At 39.7% G+C, this 22,959-nt stretch overlaps 1 protein-coding gene across 3 annotated transcripts in view; it reads right to left on the bottom strand.

Moving 5' to 3' along the window:
- Nucleotides 1-22,959, bottom strand: part of FMN1 (formin 1) — a gene marked incomplete at both ends in the record, with an annotated part of 376,429 nt that overhangs the window by 73,331 nt on the left and 280,139 nt on the right. For all 3 annotated transcript variants that reach the window (XM_084239702.1, XM_084239703.1, XM_084239704.1), the window contains one exon: nucleotides 10,717-10,809. In XM_084239702.1, the coding sequence (XP_084095828.1) occupies nucleotides 10,717-10,809 (93 nt within the window). The remainder of the gene's footprint in view (nucleotides 1-10,716; nucleotides 10,810-22,959) is intronic.

Raw genomic sequence — 22,959 nt, 5'->3', positions numbered from 1 at the left:
GGCAAGTCTGTTATGCTCACGTTCCTCTCATTTAGATGATGAGAAAAAAAAAAACGCTTTGTTCTAGTTATCTACAAGGTCTTGGGACATAGAGTAATTGATTTGCCAAGTTATTAGGGTGGCACAGTAATCATTAGGATTGAGATCACACTGACCTTGAGGAAGTTACTTAACTGCTCAGACGCTGTTCATTTATCTGGAAAGTTAGGAATAACAATGTGAGTCTCAGATTACTGCTAAGATTAAATGAAGCACTATGCTTCAACTGTTGAAATCAAAAGCATCATCCCAAGGCCTTGTCCGAACTGAAAACTTGAAAGAAAATGTCAGTCCACTGGTATTTCTCACAAAGGGTGGTGGTGCAATAATTCCATTCTAAAAATAACAAATGTACTTATTAATGCTTTATAGGTCCTACAGTGGTTTCACATGTAGGTTATCTCGTTTAACGTTCAAAATGAGACTATACAATCTTGATTGCTCTTCCCATTTTACAGAGACACTATAAAAAAAATCTCCGGGAAATTTTAAAACTTGCACTAAGTCAGAGAGGAATTATGTGGTGAAACTGTGGCTCAAACCGAGGTCTTCGAATTTCAAACAAAATACTCTTTCTGCTACATGCAGGATATTTTAAAAACAAAAAATCCCTTCACGTTTACGAAGTCATGATAGGAAGATTAAACACTGAAACCATGGTTTAGTGCCAGGAATATGACTTCTGTTTCCTTACTTCAGAAAGGGTGTGCTATGCCTGCAGCCCCAGAATCCCAAAGGTCTTGGATTCTGTACCACGATGAAAGGGAAAGGGAGGGGTCATATCAACACCAATGACACCCAGCAAGTAATATCAGTAATACTTTAATCCTTGTGAAATCAGTTTAATGTTCTTCCATTAAAGCATCTTGGTCTTATGTGTTTAGAGCATAAGTTGCTCACTGCACATTGAGGGAGAGAGAGAGAGAGAGTGTGTGTGTGTGTGTGTGTGAGTGTGTGTGTGTGCATGCACGTGCTCACATGTGTTTCTAAACATCTGCCATTCTGGAGAAGCCCCGGGAAGGCTTAGGAGCAATACTTAATGCACACTTCTCTCCAAACCCAACCACCAGCAGCTCTCTTCTATCTGTATGCAATTCTAAGACAAAGCATTTCTTTCAGAAATTAGAGTTAAATCTTAAAATGTAGCTGCCCCTAGGAGAGACCAGATCTTGATAATGGTCTTAAAATATAAATATTAGGAAGACAGTTTGTCTCAGGGGAATTTGAGATGACAGGTCCTTATATATTCAGCAGGATGTTGAGGAGAATGTCCACTGAAACACCCGAGACATCTATTTAGTGAAGTAAGAAAATCCAAATAAAACTGAGAACAGGATTATGATAACAGGGAACAACAGATGCAGGAAAAGTGAAAAACAACAACAACAGAACACTCCACATATTAGAGCAAAGAGGCTTCTTCATGGATTCTTCAGTACGGGCATCACAAGTGTGATGGAACCATGAGTAAAAATGAGTGAAGGTAATCTCAGTCCAGGAGTAAGAATGTGAGGGGCTTTATTGAATGTGTGTGTACATGCATGTATGTGTGTGTGTGTGTGTGTGTGTGAGACACCCATGGCTTAGAACTGTTGAGGAGGAGGACTATACAAAAAAAAAAAAAAAGAGAGAGAGGAAAATACAAGAGACCCTCAAATTTCCTTCTAAGTTGTCCAGTCAAGCACCCAAAGGAGAGACAGAGGCTGTGAATGACAGCATTACAAACAATGTCACAATAAATGCATGATACATGAATCACTTGGCATGTGTGAGATCTCTGAAGGTATAAATCTAGCAGGACTGCCAAGTCAAAAGGAATATATGAATTTGTAACTTTAATAGATACTGATAAATTGACCTCCATCCAGATTGTAACAATTTATAAGTTCATAAGCAATGAAGAAGAGTGAAGTTTACCCTACTGCGTTGCCAACATAGTTTGGATCAATCTTCTGTGATTTTGCCAATCTTATAGATGAAAAATGGAATTTCAGGGTGATTTATTTTGCATTTCTCCTATTTTGAGAACGGCATCTTTTCTTTTATGTAAAGAACAATTTCTGTCATTGTTCATATTATTTGTCTTTCTATTGGATGTTGATATTTGCTCATAATAATGCCTAGAAGTCCTACCTAATATAAAGTAGGTTGACATTTTTCTTTTTTTTTTTTTTTTTAAGATTTATCCTATTTATTTATGTATACAAGAGTTGGGGTGGGCCTCCCCGGTGGCGCAGCGGTTGAGCACTGGGTTGCAAAGCTGCCCGCGGCCTCTGCGGTGCCCGTTCGATCCCCGGCTGCTCCCCGGCCACCAGAGGAGGGTCCCGCATGGCGTGCAGACCTCTCCTGCCGCCCGCTGCTCCCCTCAGCGGTGTACTTCGGTCCTTCTGCCTGCTCTGCTCCCCGCTCTGGCTCTGGTGGATTCTCTCGCCCTCCCGTGCTTCTGACTGTACCCAATGCTTGTATAAACAAACAAATAAATAAATAAATCTTTAAAAAAAATATTAAAAAAAAAAGAAAATTAAAAAAAAAAAAAGAGTTGGGGTACAGGCCAGAGGTACCTGGCCAGAGGTATCTGTGTGTGTGTGTGGGGGGGGGGGTGGAGAGAGGATTCACCAGAGACAGAGTGGGGAACAGAACAGGCAGATTGACGTACACTGCTGAGGGGAGCAGCAAGCGAGCCAGGACAAGTCTGCTGCACCATGTGGGTAGCTCCCTGGCAGGCTGGGGATCGAACTGGTGCTGCAGAGACTGCAGGCAGCTTCATAGGTTGTGTCTTAACCCCTTGCACCACCAGGGAGGCCCAGGTTGACATTTTCCTATGACATGAGTTGCAAATTTGGGTCTGTGACATTTACTTCCCATTACATTAAGGAAGTATATGTTAATGTTTTATTGAGTTTTTAAATGAAGAATGATTGAATTCCCCTAAGTACCTTTTTTAGCATCGAAAGAAATGATCATGTGAGTTTTCTTGTTAGAGCTATTAATAGCAATAGTGAAAAATTATATTAATAGACTCCCCAATAACATACCATTTTTCTACTGATAAACTGTTTGCTTATGAAACACGCTGTTTTAGTTAGAATTTTGGTCTATAGTTTTCTTTCCTTTTGGGGAGGGTGTACTCTTTTTAGGTATTTAAATAAGTATTATGCACATATGAAAAGAATTTAGATATCTTTCTTCATTTAGCAAAGCTTTACATTGGAGAAAAAGGAAAATTAGACAACTTTTTGGATATTTGGTTCAAAAGAAAAATAATTGAATAACAGATATAAAAGGTGGGATGAGTAAGGGGGAGAAGAAAGAGGAAAGCAGGAGCAAGGGGAGGGAGAGAGAGACAGACTGTGAGAGAAAAGGACCAGGGGGAGGTGTGTGTGGGGAATGGAATATTTACTTCTTTGTTGAAATTTCTGCAAAAAGTAAAAGGCTTCAAACTGATCCTCCCAGCTAAGAAGAGTCCACATTTAAAACTCAGTAAGATTGCTTTCTCCACCTTTCAAGGATTATTGCTCTGTTGTTTCAGAGACCCAGAAATCACAACAGGTTATCTTAATTATTGGCTGGCTGATGATATGAGAAGCCATTCCTGCTGGTACTTTTGGGGTAGCGGTAAGGTACCTGAGAACCTATTGAGAACCTATTTTAACCCATGCGGGATGTGCATTCCCCCAGCTATAGATCTTCCTTTCACAAGATCTAAAAAGATTTTAAGATTTTTTTTTTCTTTTCTTTCTTTGTTTTTTTATTTAAATTTTATTTTTATATTCCCCATGCAATTAAAACCCCCTTATTTTGACCCCAATCCCTCCTTTCCCCACCCCCAACCCCCATAGAGTATCTCTGGTTCATAGTTGTTTGTTAATTTTGATATTTTCTTTCTTATAGTTATTCTTTTTCCTGGTCCCTTATTTAGGCTTTCTAAATTCCTGCTATGAGTGAGACCATCCGGTATTTTTCTTTTTCTTTCTGGCTTATTTCGCTGAGCATGATCCCTTCCAGCTCCATCCATGTTGCTGCAAATTGCATGTGTTTATCTTTTTTGAATACTGAGTAATATTCCATGGTGTATATGGACCACATCTTTTTGATCCAGTCATCTATTTTTGGGCATTTGGGTTGTTTCCAAAGCTTAGCTATTGTAAATAGTGCTGCTATAAACATAGGGGTAATCAAGGAAATGCAAATCAAAGCTACCATGAGATACCATCTTACACCAGTGAGAATGGCACATATTAAAAAAACTAGCAACAACAAATGTTGGCGAGGTTGTGGAGAAAAAGGAACTCTCCTGACTGCTGGTGGGAGTGCAAACTGGTCCAACCACTATGGAGAGCTGTGTGGAGATTTCTTGACCTACGAAACATAGAGCTTCCATAGGATCCAGCAATTTCACTCCTAGGTATTTACCCAAAGGACACAGAAACATCAATTCCAAAGAGCACCTGCACCCTTATGTTTATAGCAGCACTGTTTACAAGAATTTTAAGATTTAAGAATTATTTCTTCTCACAGGTCACACTACTTGGATCTTTGTCTCTTCCTGATCGTTATGGTTAATGCTTGCATATCATGACTCGATTGATTTTTGTTCTGTATTCTGGGGTTGCAATGAAGAAATTACTCAATAACCTACTCTTATTCTACAGTTTAGAGCTTCAGCTGTGGCTCTTGCCAATCTAATCTGAACAAAACTTTATTAAGAATGAATTACAGGGCCTCCCACTGGTGGCGCAGCAGTTGAGTGCTGGGTTGCAAAGCTGCCCGCAGCCTCTGCAGTGCCAGTTCGATCCCCGGCCACTGGGTGAGGGTCCCACATGGTGCACAGACCTCTCCTGCCACGCCCGCTGCTCCCCTCAGCAGTGTACTTTGTCAGTCTGTCTGTTCTGTTCCCAGCTCTGGCTCTGGTGAATTCTCTTACCCTCCCGTGCTTCTGACTGTACCCAGTGCTTGTGTAAATTAAAAAAAAAAAAAATGAATTACATATGCATATCTGCAACACAGAAAGATATTTAATAACCAGGACTTTTTGATGACCATAAAGCTTCGTAGACCAAAAATGCATTTTTTTTTTTTTACCAGATTCAGATTCTGGCATGATTTCCCTACTCTAAAAAGAATTTAAAAGGGAAACCCATAGAAGGCGGAAGTAGTCTCCAAACACCTACAACATTCAGATTGTTTGTGCATTCATTCAAGAAATAGTCATTAATACCCAACATGGGCCATGAGAAAAGAAAGTGAATAGGACTTAAGTCATCATCCCAGTTGCCATGAAATATTCAACTATTTAGATACTTCTTTAAACAGTCGATGTAGGAAATGAGTTATTATTGTTTTTCATTTTGTAAATTTATCCATTTGCTTTTTATTAGAAAATAGTTTCTCGACATTCAGGCTATTTCTAATCTCACTAGCGAAAGAACTTTAGAGGGTCGTTTGATAAACTAAGACTCATTCAGTTTCATTTTGATTTGGTTCTGTTCATGGATGCCAAATAAAATTAATGAAGAATGAGATAAGGCCAAGTGTGGGAGAGGGCTGGTATTAGCGCCAGTTTGAGTTCCAACCCTCCCTGCCAAAGCAATAAATATAAATGACCAATTTAACAACATGAAAAGACCACCTACAAGATCCATACCTGGGATCTAATCAGTTGCTCTGCACCTTCTTTCAATTATAGGATCCCTGCCATGTTTATGAGGACTTTTAATGCGAGCATCACAGTTTTGAAAGCCATATCATTATGACCATGTTTGATCTGAGGGTGGGAAAACATGAGCTCAAGTAATGCCTGCAACAAGGTTACTCTGAACTGAGCTGTAAATTGGAATCAACGAGAGCCTACTGTGCAAAAGGAAAACCATGTAAGGAAAAAGGCTTAGATACTGTGGGAGATTGCAACTCTGAAAAGTGGTGCCATTAAAATTACTTTCAATTCTGTGCAGGAAATGAAATTGGTTAAGTACCACAGTTTTGTCAAATAACACTATGAAAGAGTGTTGCGAGAAGAGAAGGATGATAAAACTTCAGGACAAACACATCATCTCCACTGGAGTGTGGCAACAGGATATGATTTGCAAAAGAAATATTAGATCGTCACAACTGTTGGAAGAACTGAATTGCAGCTTATGTAAAAAGGAGCGGAACGTTGGATCAACTGAGTCACGATGCATGTGACTTCTCTGGCATAAAGATCACAATTGCTTAAGCATTCATGAGTGATAAGAACCCAAGTAGAAAACTGGCTTTCCTGCCAGATACGTAATTATAATAGAAGCTTGGAAGTATACTAGCTTTTCTTCATTATGGTTATTATAGAATAGCCTGTGCTCAGATACTCAGCTACTGCAGGACAGCTCGTTCTGCACCCTTTCTTTGGGTCGCCTTATTAGTTCCCTGCGATCGACCACTCCTTGTAAAGCCCCACTCAGCACTCTCCCAAGAGCCTCCGCATCTCCATCTCTGTGGCTCAGACTTATGTCAAAGTCAATGTGTCCAAAGTTTACCATATTGTTTTCCACCCCAAATCCTTTCTTCCTCATCAGTATCCAGACAGTTATTCAAGGAAGAAAAAGGAACTTTATTCTTCTCTCCTCAAGAAAAAGGAGTGTCATACATTTTTCTTCTCTTTGTTGTATGTCCGAAGGGGTTCACACAGTCCTGTAACTCCTAAAAGCTTTATGAATATATCCCTTTCTTTCCTGTTTTTACTGTGATTGCTTCTGACCCAGTTCTTACTGTCATTTGCCTGGACTACTAATGAACAGCTTGAGAGCATGGCTTCTGGTTTTTTAATATTCCAACTCTTTGTGTTGATTTAGTTATAATGCATTTCTTAACCACACAAAAGAGCAGATGATTCACACACAAAACAAAACAAATCCAGCTACCCTGGTGGCCTAGGGGTTAAGTCTCAGCACGACCACTGCTGTGGCATGAACCGGATCCCTGGCCAGGGAGCTGACCCATATAGGATATGGGTCTTCCCTGACTTACCTGGGAGTGCTAGGCATCCTTCTTCCTGGTCCCATATATCTAATTAAAATACTATAGAACATCAACTTCAAAATGGTAGAATTCTCATATTTTTAGTATTTATTATACTGGGGTATATTAATACAAGTCATGGTTATATTGACAGCAGTTTTTATATCTTGTTAGTGCTTATAATGATGGTGTTTCTCATAATGAATGGCACATTTGATGAGCTACTATATTTATTTATTTTTGTTTTTAAAGATTTATTTATTTATGCAAGAACCAGGGTACAGGCCAGATTTGCAGGAGGCTGAGAGGATTCACTAGACACAGTGTGGGGGAACAGAACAGGAAGACTGACTGAAATACACTGCTGAGGGGAGCAGCGGGCGAGTCAGGAGAGGTCTGCTGCGCCATGTGGGTAGCTCTCTGGCAGGCCGGGGATCGAACTTGTGCTGCAGAGGCTGCGGATTGCTTCATAGGTTGTGTCTCAACCTCCTGTGCCACCAGGGAGGCCCCTGAGCTACTATATTTACATTGTATGATAATTACTAAAAAAAAATTCGATTTTCCAGGCTGGATAATGCATATTTATGGTAAATGCAATATCCTACATTTTCCATGAACCAGTGAAACATCTACATAAAAAAAGAACTCTGCAGTAGCCAAGAGATAATCTATCTGTACACACTGCAATATGGGAAAGTCCTGCCTCAGACCCACAAGTAACCTTTTGCCATGTCCTTCTGCTCAGCCCTCCTGCCTGAAAGCCAAATAACAGTCAGACCCAAAGCTAAGTGCCGAGGGGCTTGTGAAACTGCCTACATTCCAGAAATTCACGATCTAAGCTGAGAACTAGCAGAACAATGGAAAGGCGAGTGAAGAAATGAGATGTGTAAGGTCAACTCTCTACACTATTGTTCAACAGAAATATAACGCCACATATGTCATTTAAAACTACTGTCTACTATCCATGCTTAAAAATGAAAAAAGGTAAATTGATATTAATATATGCTATGTCTTTAGCTCAGTATATTAAAAATCTTATTTTCTCATGTTAAAAAAACAGAAATGAAATATCTTACATGTTTGGGGGCACTAAGACTTCAAAATCTTGTGTGTGTTTTATACCCTGACAGCACGTATCTCTCTGGACTAGGCACATTTCAATTGCTCAATAGCCACAAGTGGCTAGTGCCTGCCACTGCAAATAGTACAGCCCAGACTATGCTTTGGTCAAGTCAGTTAAGTAATAAGACAACAGTAGCAGACTCGTTCAGGTGTTCACCACACAATATGGGGATGGTTAGGATTTATTTCTATATTTTCAAATTCTTATGGAATGGTAATTGTCCTTCGAATTCTTTTTTGTGCCTTGTTTTACATCAAATGCTCTACCCCTGAGCTATAGCCCTCTTTTGGGCCTTGATTTGGCTGATTTTCTTTTAACCATGATTTGAAGTTATTTTTCATGTGCTTCTCACATTTCCTTCACTGTGTTGGTTGAAGGAGTTGAGTCCTTGATTCAGTGATAGCTCTTGAAATGTATAGCAGGCTCTAACTTTAGATCTTTGAATACATATTAGAAGGTGAACTAAGGTCACCAACATGGTTTCTCTACCTGGACTGCACCGTGGAATTGCATGAGTGAAAATAAAAAAGCTAATGCTGGAGTTTACCCCGAGATGCGCAGGGGTAGTTTTGTAGTACAGTTCGGATGTCAACATGTTGTAACATTTCCCCGAGGGTGACTCTGGTGTGCAGCCAGGTTTGAGAACACCTGATTTGGGGCTTCCTTAGAACAGCTTATTATTGGCCACGCCCTTACTCACAAGCTATAGGTCCAGTTTGACTCAGCTTAAATTCCCTCTCTCAGAACAGACTGGAAATTTCTTGAGAAACCTTGTACAGAAATTAACACATAATCCCAGATGGTGATTTGCAAATTTCTTTCCCTAGGCACTGAAGATGATTTTCAAAGTCCACTTATATTTACCTTTTCTCTTAAAACACTCAAAGAATAATATGTTTTGAAAAGAAAGAATTAGTGGTCATTATAATGTAGTACCAGATAGACAATACTGAGCTATATACTCACTGATACTGAATAATATCAATTCAAAATAATGGTCTAAGTACACATGAACCTCATTTCAAATTAATTCTACATGGGCACCATGCCTACATTATTAATTGGGGGGTCAGAAAAGAAAGGAATTTCATGCTTTTCTCCAGGTGATTTAGGTTATGTTTTCATGGCATAATCATATAGCAAGGCATCTCCTTTGATTAATTCACATATAAACCACCTAATTTGCTCACATAACACATAAGTGTTGGAATCACTGTTTGCTTGCAAAGTGGTCCTTTGCCTGATGGCGTGACTTCCATGATGTCTGAGGCTCAGCAGTGGCCAAGGGACAACTCTGGCTTCTGCTTCAACACAAACAAGCCTCATCAGGCTGCCTAGCACCAAGGGAACAGCTGGACTGGTGCTCCTCTGACTCAGAGCTGGAGAATGTCCCTGCCAATTCCCAAGGTGGTTTGGCCAGACTTTAAGGATTTCCCCCATGGTCTTTTGCGGGTGGTATGGCATCATAAGCCTTATTAATAAATAGAAACAGCATGTTGATATATCTCCAAAGATTCCGACATGTCTTTCCTCCGGCTTTCTAGCAAAGACAAAAACTCCTTCTAACCACCCCACGCTGACTTTTTCTCTATTGTGATATAACATCATATTAGTTTCAGAAGTACAAGAATGATTCTCTACATGAATATATTGTGACATGAACTGCACCATAAGTCTTTTTAATATTCATCCCCAAGCAAAGTTTCAGATTTTTTTTCTTGCAATGAAAGCTTTTATGATTTACTTTCTTAACTTTCAAACACATCATACTGTATTGTTCACAGTCATCACACTGTGCATTACCTCCCGGGACTTATTTTAGAACAGGGAAGTTTGTGCCTCATTTGTTTTTGTTTCACATCTTAAGCTGAGTTTGAGAAATCAGAATAGAAAATATCCAAAAGTTACTAAGTGTCCAACTACAGGAAGAGTGCTCAGCAAAAGTCTACTAGTCCGGTCAAAATCATGGAGGAAGGAACATGATGTGGTAAGAGTTCAAAAAAAGCATCAGGTTTCATGCCTATCACACTTCCATCCACTAAACCTCCAAGAGCTGACGGGGACCAAGAGATGGGTTGTGACATTTACCCAGCGCTAATTTTCACCTTTGAAAATGAATGGAAAATACAACACAACAACCCAAGGGTTCCACTTGTTACATTCATAAAACCAGGCAGATAATCAGCATTCCCCCATCCAGGCTGACCTTCAGATCTGAAGTGCCTGATAGCATAAGCTCTGCATATACCCTGTTTATTGGGGTGCATGTATGAAAGCGCCTCTGTTGTTACAGGAAGAGACAAAAAAGTCTTCCCTCAAAAAGTTTACAAGGCAGGAGTAAGCCTAAAGGATTTCAAATGTTAAAATGGATTTAAAGGTGATATAAAGTTATAGGTTGACTCCACCTACACTGAGAATGTAACTTTAGGGAGACAGACTCTCAGGAATCGCTGGAGCTACAGGGGGTCAGTGGAATGCAAGGCGAGGAGCCCCATAAACAAATCTGTGCAATGAAAGCTGTTTTGGAGGACAGTGTATGGGCAGCTGACACAGCTTCCTACCTTTCTGGAAGAACTCTTCTAGTTTGTCCTTGAAAGGCTGGAGGTACTCCCTTGGCGACTCCTTGCACACCACAGCCATCTGTTTCTCACTTGCTGTGAAGAGAAGTTGGGAATTAGACATCATCAAGAACTCACATCCGCTGAGCTTGAACCCTGTGCTGTGTACTAGGGTAACAAATGTGTAGAGTCCTGATCAATCACAGTTTATCCAAATTCCAGGGGAAAAGGGAAAACAGAAACAACGCAAACACTAATAGAACTATTAGTAAGAACTACACCTTTCTTCAGGAACAGAGAAGTGTATCGCTGTCAACATTCTTTTGAGAGATGTAGCAAAACCTCTCACTGGAGACAGGCAAACTACTCTGCTTTTCTGCCTCTTGAAAATAAAGAGGCAGCGGCCTCCCCGGTGGCGCAGCGGTTGAGCGCTGGGTTGCGAAGCTGCCCGCAGCCTCTGCGGCGCTGGTTCGATCCCCGGCTGCTCCCCGGCCAGCGGAGGAGGGTCCCACATGGCGTGCAGACCTCTCCTGCCGCCCGCTGCTCCCCTCAGCAGTGTACTTCGGTCCTTCTGCCTGCTCTGCTCCCCGCTCTGGCTCTGGTGAATTCTCTCACCCTCCCGCGCTTCTGACTGTACCCAGTGCATGTATAAACAAAACAAACAAACAAACAAATAAATGAAAATAAAGAGGCAATACTACTGATGGACCAGTCCTAGGGAATTAAGGATGCTGAACCTCTTCAGATTCCTACGTGCAAAGTAGTTTTACAGAAATTCCAGGGTATCCAAAGTTCAGGGAACCATCCAACTGGCGATTCCTCAGGGTGACACCCATATCCCAACATGAGAACTATCCCCAGGGTAGGGAGAACCTCTTCGCTCTTCACACTTCCCATTCACCTACCTTTCCTATCAATGTTCTACAAACACATGTGAGAGCATTTTATATGCGATTCACTTTGGACATAGTACCCTGCATTTATGTTAGATTGCTTTTTTGATAAACAAATCCCTTCAAATTTAATAACCCTGATTTGACCATATGGAAACCAACACAACCCACTTACCATTATACTAGGCATTTTATAAAGGCAGAGGCATTTCCCCAAGGTTTCTATCTGCGCCAGCGGCAGAAATGCACCAGGGAAACAAAGGCTTGGTTTCGCAAAGCTAGACTTGATTCATGATCACTTTTATTTGTTGACCATGGTCAGAAATTACTGGCAAGTCCTTGCTCAAGAGAATATATTAAAGTATTGAATTTGGGGGTGGGAAAAATATTGAATTTTCACCATAAAGATCATACTACCTGGTCAAAAAAATAAAACATCTCTAGATCTTGGAGGAATTTATGGAAACACAAAGGTTAAGACCTTTCATAAGAAGGTGGTTAGAAATGGGAGTCTTTATATAGGGAATTTTTTAAAAAGATTTATTTATGCATACAAGAACTGGGATGTAGGCCAGAGGTGCAGGGGGTGAGAGGATTCACCAGAGACAGCGTGGGGAGCAGAACAGGCAGACTGACTGAAATACCCTGCTGAGGGGAGCAGCAGGTGAGACAGGAGAGGTCTGTTGTGCCATGTTGGTCAGCTCCCTGGCTGGGGATCATATTCATGCCAAAGTGGCTGGATGGCTTGATAGCACTGAGACTTTAACCCCTGCACCACCAGGGAGGCCCCATACATAGGGAGATTGAATGCAATGATTTGACGTTTTCAAAACTAGCATTCCAGAATGTTTACTATGTAGGCGAAGCAACAGATGTTAATACTGAAGCAAAAAAGATCATGTGAGTGTCTCCTGGAATTGGTTACCTGAGGCATTTCTCTTGCCAGGTTGCCAAAATCCTAGTCCACTCTGGGAGACTTTAAGATTGTGTTGACAATGAAAACTGTCATTTTCTGAGTCAAGTTCAGAATCAGCTACTTTCTCAAAAGTATTTAGAGATTACTGCTTGAGATCATCAGGCTGATTTATAGGGCAGTAATGTCTAAGCTTTGTCTGTTGACATTGTTGCTTTCTAAAAGTTTTTATAATTTTTTTTGAGTATCTGTGATTCGCTATTCTGATAATCATTCCAAGGCCTTCTGGGAAACCTTACCAATTGAAATGAAAAAGAAAAAAAAAACAAAACAACGGATTGTTTTCTTGTTCCAGGGTAGAAAATTTTTTGTTTTTTCCTGAATTTCTCATGCCACCACTTGATACCCCTTATACCATCCATCATATCCCTTTGCCTGCTATCTACTTCCCCTCTCCCTCTTAACCTCAGAAATCTTCTTTTGCTAGTGTGCTATAGTTTTTATAAGTATTTTATTTTGTTGAATCATCTGCTACATAAATATCCAATATTTGTCATTTTGACTTGCTTTACTATACATAATTCCCTTGAACTCCTTATATTCTGCTATAAATGACAACAAGCATTTCATCTTTCCATATGCCTGAATAATAATCCATTGTATGGATGTACCACATACTCTTTTTATTTTTTATTTATTTTTTAATTTTATTTTTATATTCCCCACACAATTGCAACCCCCTTATTTTGACCCCAATCTCTCCTTTCCCCGCCCCCCCCCCCCATAGTGTGTCTCTGGTTCATAGTTGTTTGTTGATTTTGATTTTTTCTTTCTTATAGTTATTCTTTTTCCTGGTCCCTTATTTAGGTTTTCTAGATTCCTGCTATGAGTGAGACCATCCTGTACCACATATTCTTGATCCAGTCCTCCTTCAGTGGGCACTTGGGTTATTTCCAGGTCCTAGATATTATAAATAATGCTGCAATAACCACTGTAGAGCATAAATTTTTTTGAGTTGATGATTTCAAGTTCTTTGGATAGGTTTCCAAGAATAGAATTGCTAGGTAATTCAGTATTTCCATTTTTAACTTGTTAAGGTAACTCCAGATTGCTTTTCTAAAATGACTGCATCAATTTACATGCCTATCAACAGAGTAATAGGGTTCCTCTTTTTCACATCCTCTCCAGCACTTGTTGTTGGGGGGTCTTCTTAATACGTGCTATTCTTACAGGTATGAGATGTTAACACATTGTGCTTCCAACCTGCATCTCTTGCATTAAAAGTGATGAGGAACATTTTTCCATGTATTTATTGGCTATTTGGATATGCTCTTTGCTGAGTTGTCCAGATTTGCTGCCCATTAATTGGGTTATTTGTTTTTTCACTGCTAAATCAAATAAATTTTTATATATCTTGGATATTAATCCCTTGTAATGTGTGACTATTTCCTCCTCAATGACCCATCTTAATGAAGAAATATAAATCCTGCCTGGAACAAATGGGAAATAAATTCCTTACAACCAGCCAGTCAGACCACTGGCCTTACAACCAGCCAGTCAGACCACCATCATTTCAAACCATTCTTTTCCCTCTACATTTTTATCTCTTTTATTCACTCTATAACCAATACATTATGATTTATCTATTATGGGATTTCTTCTTAACTCTCTTACCAGTGGGCAGACCTGCACTAAAATAGTAGGTACCCATTCTCACCACTATTCTCTTCTCAAAATAGTGGTCCTTGGGCTGAAGTGGTACCAGGGAAAAGGAGAGCAAGCATTAGAACTGGAATGTATTTTGCAGGTAGATGTAATCAATACAGGATTGAAGGATGAGCGATATATGTCTGGAGGTGCCATTTACTGAGTTGAGAAATAGTGGAAAGTATTATCTTTTGGTCCTTTTTTAAAAAAAAAAAAATGTATGACTTCTTTAAGAGATCAAGAGTTAACTTTGAGATGTGTTAAGCTTTCTCTGGTCTCTCTGTCTTAAAGCAAGGTCATCTACTGAAAACAAAGGGGAAAAAGTACAAAAGAAGATAAAACTATCAATGGGTTCTAATTGCTAACTTAATTAAATTCATACTCCCGGGGACTGAGATTTAAGGTGATTCCATTACGGTATTACTCTCTGCTTCTATTCTATTTCCCATATACATTTGGCTAAACCAGCCAACGCTGTGTAATGTTCCCAAGGTATATCAACCAACAATTTCAGTTCCATGTTTTCATTCACATGGTTTTTAATTCATTTTGCTCTTATCCCACAGATATGTTCCACTACCAACCCAACTAGATCCTTCAGGTATCTCCAGTCCCTTCCATATAATCTTTTAAAACTGTTATTTATATTTATGGGTATACTTACATTAATCCCTATAAAGTCATCATGCAGGTTACTTTTACTTGACCTCAAAGCTTTTTGAGGTCAAGGCCTCATTTTTCTTGACCACAAAATCTGATTTCCGTACCTTCACTAGACTCTTACGTGGAGGAAGGTTGAATAAAATTAGCAATGTTGACCCAGAGTGGGCTTTGCAGGGGTGCAGTGTGATCTCATCTCTTCCCTTTCTTCTTCCTTTCCAGGAGAAAGCAGGCCAGGGGGCCCAGTCTCTGCACACCTTAAACACTGTGATTGTACTAAACTGAATTGAAAGGGGAAAGTGTATTTCAAAGACCCTCTAAAATATCCACCACTCCATGCCACAAAGCTCAAGCAAGATAGCAAAGATTATCCTTCTGACCAGATAGTTTTGCAGCCAGGCCTAGCAGCAGGTGATTGCTGAGCAACACTTTTGAAAATACCTGCTTTGGAGAACTGGCAAACAGGTAGTTTTCAATAAAAGTTCATGACTACGTAACTTTTCTGAAGCTATCCACCTAAGATTCTGAGAATGCAGGTAGTAATATTTAAAGGAAAGCTAGAGCTTCTCACAACATAAACTGGAAGAGTCCTTTAAGTTTTTATCCAGGCTGCTAACATACCCATATGTCAACAATTCTTTTCTAGAAAACTACTTTTCATGAAACACAGGCCATGCTTGGTGAAGCATGCCTACACTTGGGTAAGAGGGCATAATGTAAGTCTTGACAATAATTCCTTCAAGGATACTTTCCCCTAGCCAAAATCATACTGAAGGCAGAGCTATTTTTTTTTCCCATTACAAATGCAAAACTTTCACATTTCCTTGAATTAAAAGGGGTGGTGATTGTGGCTTTCCCTTTGGCCTTGCTGTGGTGATGGAACCCATGGAGTGCCCATCAAACTTCTCAGGTTTTATGAGACCATATAGTGGGGTAGTAAAGAGCTTGGCTTGGAGAGAGACCTGCATCTGTACTCAGGTGGGCTGTAGCTTGTTTTACTCATCTGCAAAATGGGAACCCCTCTCATAGACATGATACGAAATTTAAGTGAGATAATGCATGAAAGTGGCTTGCACAAAGCCTGGCACTAGCAAGTGGCCTCATAAATATTATTTGTTATTTTTATGATTTAGTAAAATTGGTCAGGAAACATGTCACAGCAGATGGGCAGGAGAGTCATGGCTGGGGGTTACTGGCTACAAATACTGTGCACTGTATTTAGGGAAATACGCCCCAGTGCAAATCTCCTGTTTAGAACATGGGGATAATGATTTTCATTCCCTCACTCAAGTTCTACCACCCATTGTGAGAACTCATGGAAGGAAATCCGACGGAATGATGAAGGAAAATGAGCTCTGAGCCTCATGATTTTGAAATTAGAAACTGAAACCAGTGCAAAGGAAAGCAGCTCCCCAGCTGTGCTCGGAGGCTGTCCCTGCACCCCAAAGGGCCCAACTTCCCATGTGCCCTGCTAGAAATAGACTTCTCCACAAGATCAAAGCAGAGGCTTCCCTTCTATCAGCTCACACAGTTGCATGTTCCGGGGTTCAGGCAACTTGCTTGCTCCAACTGATTAACTTGGCTTATCTGAGGAGCTTTCAAGCAGAAAAATGGGAGACCCGAAGACTAATTAATGATGGCACTGGAGACTGGCAGGGCATAAAAAAGAGAGGTCACTGACAAGTCCACAGTTGTCACTTATTGTCCAACCAGTAGAAGTGAATACAATATTTCTAGACCACCAAGGTTGCCTCAGATGCAGACTGTGCCAGAGTTCCAAGGCTGAAAGCCAGTCACCCCCTGGTTTCCTTTCTCTCTTTTTTCTATTTCATTTTTGGCAGAATTAAGAATATATTAATTCCTGAAGTTATCTGCTTACAAATGCTCACGGTGACCATCAATATTAGAAATCAATATAAAAGAATAGATACTAAATTGAGGGTATTCTCACTGAAGGATTAAGCACTTGTGAAATATTTCAGTGCAGGGAAAGATATAACCTTCAATGTGTTAATATTTCAGCTATTAGACTGTTAAGGTCAAAGGTTTTTGTCTGTTTTTTGTTTTTGAGCCTTAGGAGCAAGGAATAAAGTATATATAGCCACTTAAAAATCATGGGTAGGTTAGAAGGATATAGATGCCAAGTCCAGATATTAATCAAAGTCTAATACATGCTTAATTGCTTTAACAGATCAAATGTGCAAGGCATTTTTTTTTCACATGGCTTTTTTAAAGGAAAATATAGAGCATGTCTCCACTACAAGTTGAAGGATGTATGGGTTTAGTAAAGTTAGAATACATATTTAGAGAAAAGGAGAGATTTATTTAGGTTCTGACTTTTTTATCTGGAATTCTCTCTTCGCTGCTTACCTCATTCCTACCCCACTAACTCAACAGTTATATGCCAGTTCTACCTCTTCCTTTTCAGTGATCTCTGCATTTCTACAACTCCATGCTCAAAGGATCATCACAGAAGATTATTGTACCATTCAATGGAATTGTCTGACCAAAGCAGATTTTTGTATTATATCAATGGGGTTTAAGTGAGAGGTACCAGTCAGGTTAAGATTATAAAGGGCAAAGAATGCTGGGATAAGAAGCTTATCATAAAGGAATCCATTTAATAAACAGGTCAATTCACCAAATACCTACTGCATGCCAACTATGTGTACCACAGATTGTACTAGGTACGGGGGATACATTAGAAAAAAAAAAAGACCTCTTCCCTCAGACACTGTTGTGAAGGAGTCATCAAAAAAAATTTCTTAACAGTTATGGCATATAATGAGGATTGTTTCTAGTAATTTGAACTGCACGCAAACATGTGAATTACCTTCTTTCATATTAACAAACTGTATAACTTCACTGTCTCCCTTTAGCAATAGCAAGACAGCATAGTGCCCTTCCCAAAGTTACACATACACACTCACACACACACGCAGCTTTTAGTTTTCTACCCTAAATTGCACTTCTACAAAAAAAAAAAATTAAAAACAAATTCAGAAGTCAGTACCACAATATTAGCACAACAGACTTACACATGGCATTGGCTTGAACCAAATGGTTAGGAAATTACATGAAATCCAATTAAAATAGTAAAATAAAAATAGCCTTTGGCTAACTGCATTTCAGGGATTTCTGTGGAAGGAGAAAATCGTATATACAATTAGGAAAATATGAGAATTTTTTTATTTGCTTATTAAAGATTGGCATAAGTGAGACTGTCCTATTTTGTGGCTATTTTCAGTATATGTTGTTTTTATTACAAGGATTAATTTCAAATTGACAGAAATAAAAAACAAATGACGAAACCTTGAAATAAAGAGTGTCTGTTGCATGGTCTTGAGTTCTGATGCTAAATAGGGGGCATTTTAAGGTTGAGCATGGTGGGACAGTGATGTCAACAAAATGGACAAATAGATGTATTTTAGAAGAGGTCTCTATAGATTAGATTTGGAAGGGAACTGCGAGTAGGCCCCCCAATGCCTGAATTTTTGGTCTCAGACCAGACAACAATATATTAATGACCTTTTGTGGACAATTTTTATATACTCAAAGGTGACTTCTTTCTTCATCCTTAGTTTGGGGATTCTATTGATGTGATCATTCTGTCCAAATTATTGCTTCTAGTGATTCTATTCATCCAAAGGCAAAAATTTATGTCCAAAGTGGCTAAAAAAACTTGAATGGGCAACTGGGTATTAGGAGATAAAATACTTACTTGCTCATGGTACCTGAGTCAGAGTTGTGCCTGCGGATAACACAGAGGCACTGTCAAACGACAGCACTCTGTATTGACATATGCTAATGTTAATTCCAACTTCATGCTCATTGAAAGAAGTCAGTAATAAAGGATCACATATTGTATCAATCCATGTATAGGAAATGCCCGGAATAAACAAATCTTTAGAGATATGATCATGGTTGCCAAGGGTTCGGGAAGGGAGGGAGAGAGATATTGAGGAGGTGATGGCTAAAGGGTCTGAGGCTTCTTTATGGAATAGTGAAAGTTTTTAAAAGTTGGTTGTAGTGATGGTTTATTTTTATGAATATATGAAAAATCACTGAACTGTACATTTTAAATTGGCAAATCACAAAGCTATTAAAAACAACCCAATTAGAGACACTGAGCCATAAACTGGAACTATGTGAGCGTGTAAGTTAAAAATGCCTTATGCATGTGTCTTCTGGAAGGTAGAGTGATTTTCCAAATCTTAGATGCAATTATGTCTTCATTATAACCATCAAAATAGTAAACCATGGATCAGGAGTGGAAAATGAGTTGGACTATACATGTACTTGGAGATCGCACACATTAGTCTTCAAAAGGTGCCAATAAATATTATCAAAACAAAAGACTTATTAAACAAAGACAAGAGAAATACAAGCATGATGCGTAAAGGATTTGCTAACTCTTAAAACATTAACATGAACTTGAGTATATTCTTAATTGTGGAATATAACTATGTCTATATCTATAATGTACATATATCCATACACATATATCACCAATGCATTCGAAAAAAATTCCTCTTTGAACTACTCTTAACTACATTCCATACTCTTTGCTGGCTGAAAAAGTTAATAACTCCCAGGGGCCTCCCTTTGTGGTGCAGCGGTTGAGCACTGGGCTGCGAAGCTGCACGCAGCCTCTGCAGAGCCAGTTCGATCCCCAGCTGCCGGTGAGGGTCCCACATGGTGAGACAGACCTCTCCTGCCACGCCCGCTGCTCCCCTCAGCAGTGTATTTCATCAGTCTGCCTGTTCTGTTCCCCACTCTGGCTCTGGTGAATTCTCTCACCCTCCCACACTCCTGACTGTACCCAGTGCATGTATAAATAAATAAATAAATAAATCTTAAAAAAAAAAAAAAGTTATTAACTCCCAGACTTTTGGATTCTTGATTTATAAAACCTTATGAAGACTAAATGAACTATATACATTAAAAGGCACTTTATATACTGAAGAGTAAAATGCTATTCAAAATATTCTTTATCCATTTAAAATACTCAGTGATTAGCCTAGCTAGCTCTTACATAGCTTTTTTCTTTTCATTCCCAATAACAATGAAGCAATAACAACTCCAAACTCTTTGATATCTGTTGACATTCCTAATATTTATGTGTGCAACAAACCACAAATCATTATGTTATAAGGAGACTGATGCCACAGCCAAGTCATCTTTAAAGCATTACCCATACTCGCTTTTCTAAATCTCATCACTCCCAGACCTTTTAAAATTTACTTTGCCCCTATTAGAACACTGAAAAGACACTCTAAAGTCACCAATAACCCACCCTATTGTCAGTGTCCTTAAATCCAGTCCAGGATTCTACTCTGTCCAATTCCTCCTTGAAATTATCCCTTAGTTCTCTGTCCCCCATTCCTGACTTTCCTCCCTCGTCTGACAGCTCTGTCTGCTTCATAGCCTCATCCTTTTACATTTAGCCATTGAAAAGTTTTTGACATCTATTCGTTTTTCATGCTGTGCTTTTCTCTAGAAAATCTCATCCAGGTAAACATGCAATAAATTTCCCTAAGACTGTGACTCCAAAATTTAGGTCTAGCCTAGGTTTTTACCTCCAAAGGAGCTCTTGAAGCCATCACTCCTCACCAGCCTGCTGTAGTACCTTCTCAGCTGATTTTTCCACATCTACTCTCATATCTTTTTAAAAATTAATTTTAAAATTAATATTGGGTTCCCTCATCAGGTATTGCCACCATAATGCGACTACCACCAAGTCACCCATGATCCACCACCATAGTCCATTATGCTTCCTTCCCTCTTTGTCCTTCCCCACCACCACCCCAGCCCTGAACCCCCACATTGGTGCTTCAGTTCTATAGGTAGTAGCTCTCAAGGGTTAGTTTTTCAACTTGTCTTTATCTGACACTTAGTTTAGTTACATTATAGCCCACACATTAGTAATGCCATCAGTATTTATCTTTCTCTTCTGACTTATTTCACTTAGCTTCATCCCTTCCAGGTTCAGCCATGTTGTCACAAATGGCATGAGTTTCTTTTTTGATTGCTGAGTAATATTTTATTGTGTATATACATCTTTCTATTTATTCTCCAAATGGTGTCAAAGTGGCCTTTATAAAATACACATCTGATTATGCCAATCCCCTGCTTAAACCTGCCAGTGGCTTTCATTCCTTTAGAGATTGGCCCTTCAACCCGCTCTGCCTGAATCTCACTGTTTCTCATGCCACATCATGCTCTAGTTGTAGTGACCCTTTTTTAGTTCCTCCTCACCATGAGGGTGTTCCTTTACCATAGACATCATCCACTACCTCTAGTAACCAAGGCCTAGTTAATGATTCGTCATCATTCTGCTCTTGGCTCAAAGACCACTTCATTGTGATTTCTTTTTGACCCTCTGTATTAAGGATTCCTCTATTATGCAGTTCAATACACTGTATTCTTCCTTTATATTTTATGAAGGTTATACCATAATTTTCAAGATTACTTGACTATCTCCTCCTTTAGGCAGAAACAGTATATTTTGCTTACTATTATATCCCCAGCATCTACTATAATGTCTAGTCCATAGAGGATACTAAGTGCGTATTTGCCAAATTAATGAACAAACTACCAAATTGGTGGTGATGGTGTAGGGGGGTGTCTTATTCACACACAGCTCTATTAGTGCCTTCATAGAATTTGGCTCTAATATATGTGAGTGGGTGTATATACATACACATTCAGAGACATGAGGATATATTTCTTAATATGTATAATATATGTTGGGCTTCAGAAAACATAAACAGACTGGATACCAAGTCATTCTTATTCACAGGCATTCATTCAGAGATGAGATACATGTGTTTAAAAAATCTCAAATCTGAGACTCATAGTTCTTAGAAAGGGAATCATCATTATTGGAAACAGAAGTTTTTGATAAATTCTCCTCTACCAACTCCAAATGAGGGGTTGGGTGGGTAGCTGACAGTCTGACTTCAAGGAAACAGAATGCTATCCTTCATAACAGTGGAAGGGAAGTCTGGATTTCTTTTAGGAGGAGCAATGGATACAGAGGAATAAGGGTAGTAGGAGAGCAGAACAACTGAACTAGAGAAGGCTGGTCTGTGGGGCCTCCCTTCAGCTTCAGTGCAGCCTCCTGTGCTGACTGTGAGTGACTATGGGCTGTGAAAACTAAGGAAGGGACAGAGTTTTCCACCAAGCTGGGGTCTATGGCCTCACCTGGAAGCATAACTCTCCCCACACCCACCCCTATACTTATCTAATCCCCTTTCTTTCAAATCTCATGAATAATTATGTTTTCTCCAGATATGGCTTTTGTAAAAAATTGCTCCCAAATCACAGAGACAAGATGGTTTCCACCTCTTCTGCGCACATATGATTTACACAATTTCTAACACACTGAAAGTATTTATTGTGTTATTAGCACTATGCCACTGTGCTAAATGTTGGGGACAAATATTTAATGAGACCTATTGGTTATATCTTTTCTGAAAACACCTATAAGCATCCAGTAACAGTGAGAGGCAGGGAAATCAATAAATGGTGATATAATGTGGTGTTGTGGGCAGTGGACAGGGGTTTCCAATTCAGACTGGGGTTGACAGGCAGTTGCCAGAGAAGGTTCTCCATAAGAGATAACTTGGGAGTTGAATTGCACTGACCTGGCAATATGGAAGTCACTGGATATCTCAAAAGCACTTCCAGGGAGTTGTGCGTGAAGGGTGGAATCAAAAATGGTGAAGGCAAAGGTTTGCAGAGACAGATTCTATAGCCCCTTGTTTAAGAGATTAAGCTAGAACAAGAATATCAAGATGAGGGGCCTCCCCTGGTGGCGCAGCGGTTGAGCGCTGGGTTGCGAAGCTGCCCGCAGCCTCTGTGGTGCCAGTTCGATCCCCGGCTGCTGGCAAGGGTCCCACGTGGCGTGCAGACCTCTCCTGCCGCCCGCTGCTCCCCTCAGCAGTGTACTTCGTCAATCTGCCTGTTCTACTCTCCGCTCTGTTGAATTCTCTCACCCTTCCACACTTCTAACTGTATAAATAAATAAATAAATCTTATGCTTGTATAAATAAATAAATAAATCTTAAA

Source organism: Talpa europaea (genome assembly GCF_964194135.1).
Source record: "Talpa europaea genome assembly, chromosome: 8".
In the NCBI taxonomy this organism is placed as follows: domain Eukaryota; kingdom Metazoa; phylum Chordata; class Mammalia; order Eulipotyphla; family Talpidae; genus Talpa; species Talpa europaea.
This window is presented reverse-complemented; position numbering and strand designations above follow the sequence as displayed.